The sequence below is a fragment of the Toxorhynchites rutilus genome, chromosome 2 (assembly GCF_029784135.1).
Source record: "Toxorhynchites rutilus septentrionalis strain SRP chromosome 2, ASM2978413v1, whole genome shotgun sequence".
In the NCBI taxonomy this organism is placed as follows: domain Eukaryota; kingdom Metazoa; phylum Arthropoda; class Insecta; order Diptera; family Culicidae; genus Toxorhynchites; species Toxorhynchites rutilus.
In genome coordinates this window covers 179,792,347-179,794,601 of record NC_073745.1, presented here as the reverse complement: position 1 = coordinate 179,794,601, position 2,255 = coordinate 179,792,347, and the positions used below count along the sequence as shown (strand labels likewise).

Below are 2,255 nucleotides of genomic sequence, written 5' to 3'. Positions count from 1 at the left end.
GCAGGGGACCCGGAAGTGGAAACGAAACATTCGCATTTTTTGCATTACGTAATTTGTGTACCAAGCCTAATAGCCCTCTACTAGCTTCCATTCTGCCTAATATGCAGACCACTATGTTTCATTGATGACGAGGAGCAAAGTACGTTCTTAGGAATAGTTTCGTAAATTACTTATGTCGAATAAAATTCTCAATCAAAGGTGTTTTAAGTATCCAAGTATTTTAAGATTTCGGATTTTTTCTTTGTGATATTTATAATAACAATAAGTGAAATGGACAGTTTTATTTTCCATTTCATTCATTTTCTTATTATTGTATAAGTATGAGTGTCACAAATTTCACATTAAAACATAAGACAAACATAAGCATTTCTCATGTTCTGCATTTCAGGCCCGTAATGTTTAATTTTATATCTTACGTGTGGGCATCATGATTTCGGCTTCTATCCGCTCTTCGAATCATGCAACTAGTAGTTAATACGTGTCATGATAGTTTAGCCTGGAATAGACACTTAAATTAGTTGGAATTTTAGAATCTTTGAAAAGAGGGTGATTGTTCTCATGTTGTTATTTCAGATAAATTAAACCATGAATACCTTTTTTGAGGACACATGTTCGTCTTGGTCCGTTCTATGATTTTATTTTCTGTGGAATTCTTCGGTGCATAATTTACAGCTCCATGAGCCCTCTGGAGGCGAAATTAACGGTGGTGATAGGCAATACATATGATATCCACGATCGCAGTCATCGCAAAAAAGCAGTTGATCGTCATTGTCTGATGTGCCGCATATCGTGCAATATTTGCACTCTATACACTGCCAACGATATTTTCGAACAGATATAATCATATTGGCAGTGAACTGTAAACAGGAAGGATGTCCCGATCGACCACAATCGGAGCATGAAACTAGTTCCTCCGGTTCGAAAGTCTTCTTATTTTCACGAGCATCACCAAGACAAAAATCGCAGTAAGGTGAAGGTATCGCTCTTTCCTTCTCAGTTGTAGATCCCGGTGCTTGAGTAACACTTGCATTGTGATAGATAGTTGTTGGAATCTTTATTGGTGGTATTTTTTCCTCGGGTTCTTCAGAAACCTTTGTTTCAGGAACGAGCACTGGCATCATAGGCTCTTCTGGAAGAACTGTCAAGGGAGCGGAAACTGTGTGTGAAATTAAATTGGGAAGCGCTTGAAATCGATTCTTTTTGGTATAATCCCCGCTCTCCTTTACAGTTACAGGATTATCTCCGACGCTTTGAGATTTTCGACCACGTCCTCGGCCACTCCCACGACCACGCCGTGGAGTAATAGGTTCAACGATATTCGATTTACTTCTCCCTGAGTTTGAACCAGTTCTGCTGCTTTTACCCTTCTTTTTCCTATTACTATAGCTCTCTTCAAAATCACAATCAGAATCGGGAAGATCATGATCATCAAACGACTCCAATTCATGCATTTCCATTTCATCACAATACCAATCCTTTCCAGGATCATCCTTGGGATCTTTTACTTCCGGCTCAACGGTAGTGTTTACGGAATCCAAGTTCGAGTTTTCTGAATCATAAGTACTTTGTAAATGGCCAAAGGGTCTATGGGTATACGACGGAAATGGTGGATGTTGTTTCTGTAGCAAGTACTGACGACGAGATTTTCTCCACCGAGAAGTAGGATAACTATAAATTTGACCATCTTTCAATCCGGGAATTCTTTGCGTTGCTTTCATAAACAAAGTTGAATGATATTGTGCGACTCCGGTTTGAGGATCTAGGAATGGCATTCTCAAGCGCCTTTCGATGCATAGTCGTGTATTAAATGTTTCACTGTTTTCAATCACTTCCTTATATGCGGAATCATTCAAAAAACTTTCAATTTTACTGATATTTTCAAGCTTTACTTCATGAAAATTTACTGAGTTAATTGACGCCATAGCATTTAAATTTGTCTCTCAAATGATTTCAGGCTGTCTTCTCCAGTTGTAAACAGAGTAGATAAAGCAGTGTCTACACAATTTTTTGTGTCACTTTTCTTTTTCAGGATGCCAGATAATTTGAATGAATCATGGTAAACAATCAATTCTTAAAGGTGCGTTAACTCAGAGATGCAGGTTTTTGGCATACTGTGAAGACATTTGATTTTGTAAAGACGTTTTGAAGACATTATGAAATATGTGGAGACATTTCAGTATTATAGCGTAGGTGAATTTTTGAGAGATATTATTTCCATACTAATGGCCGAAAATATCGTCAAAAGAAGTAGGCCT

The 2,255-nt window shown here is 37.9% G+C and overlaps 1 protein-coding gene across 2 annotated transcripts; it reads right to left on the bottom strand.

Annotated features, from left to right (window-relative positions):
- Positions 1-278: 278 nt before the first annotated feature.
- Positions 279-2,001, bottom strand: LOC129768207 (zinc finger protein ubi-d4). 2 transcript variants are annotated; one of them, XM_055769686.1, is made up of 2 exons: positions 594-2,001; positions 279-508 (listed from the first exon to the last, which is right to left on the bottom strand). In XM_055769686.1, exon 1 carries the CDS (start codon positions 1,920-1,922, stop codon positions 636-638), a length of 1,287 nt encoding a protein of 428 aa, XP_055625661.1. In that variant the 5' UTR covers positions 1,923-2,001; the 3' UTR covers positions 279-508; positions 594-635. The 2 variants fall into 2 exon arrangements, with proteins under 2 accessions (XP_055625661.1, XP_055625660.1); XM_055769685.1 differs by having other exon boundaries at positions 279-496; positions 594-2,000.
- Between the last annotated feature and the right edge of the window lie 254 nt (positions 2,002-2,255).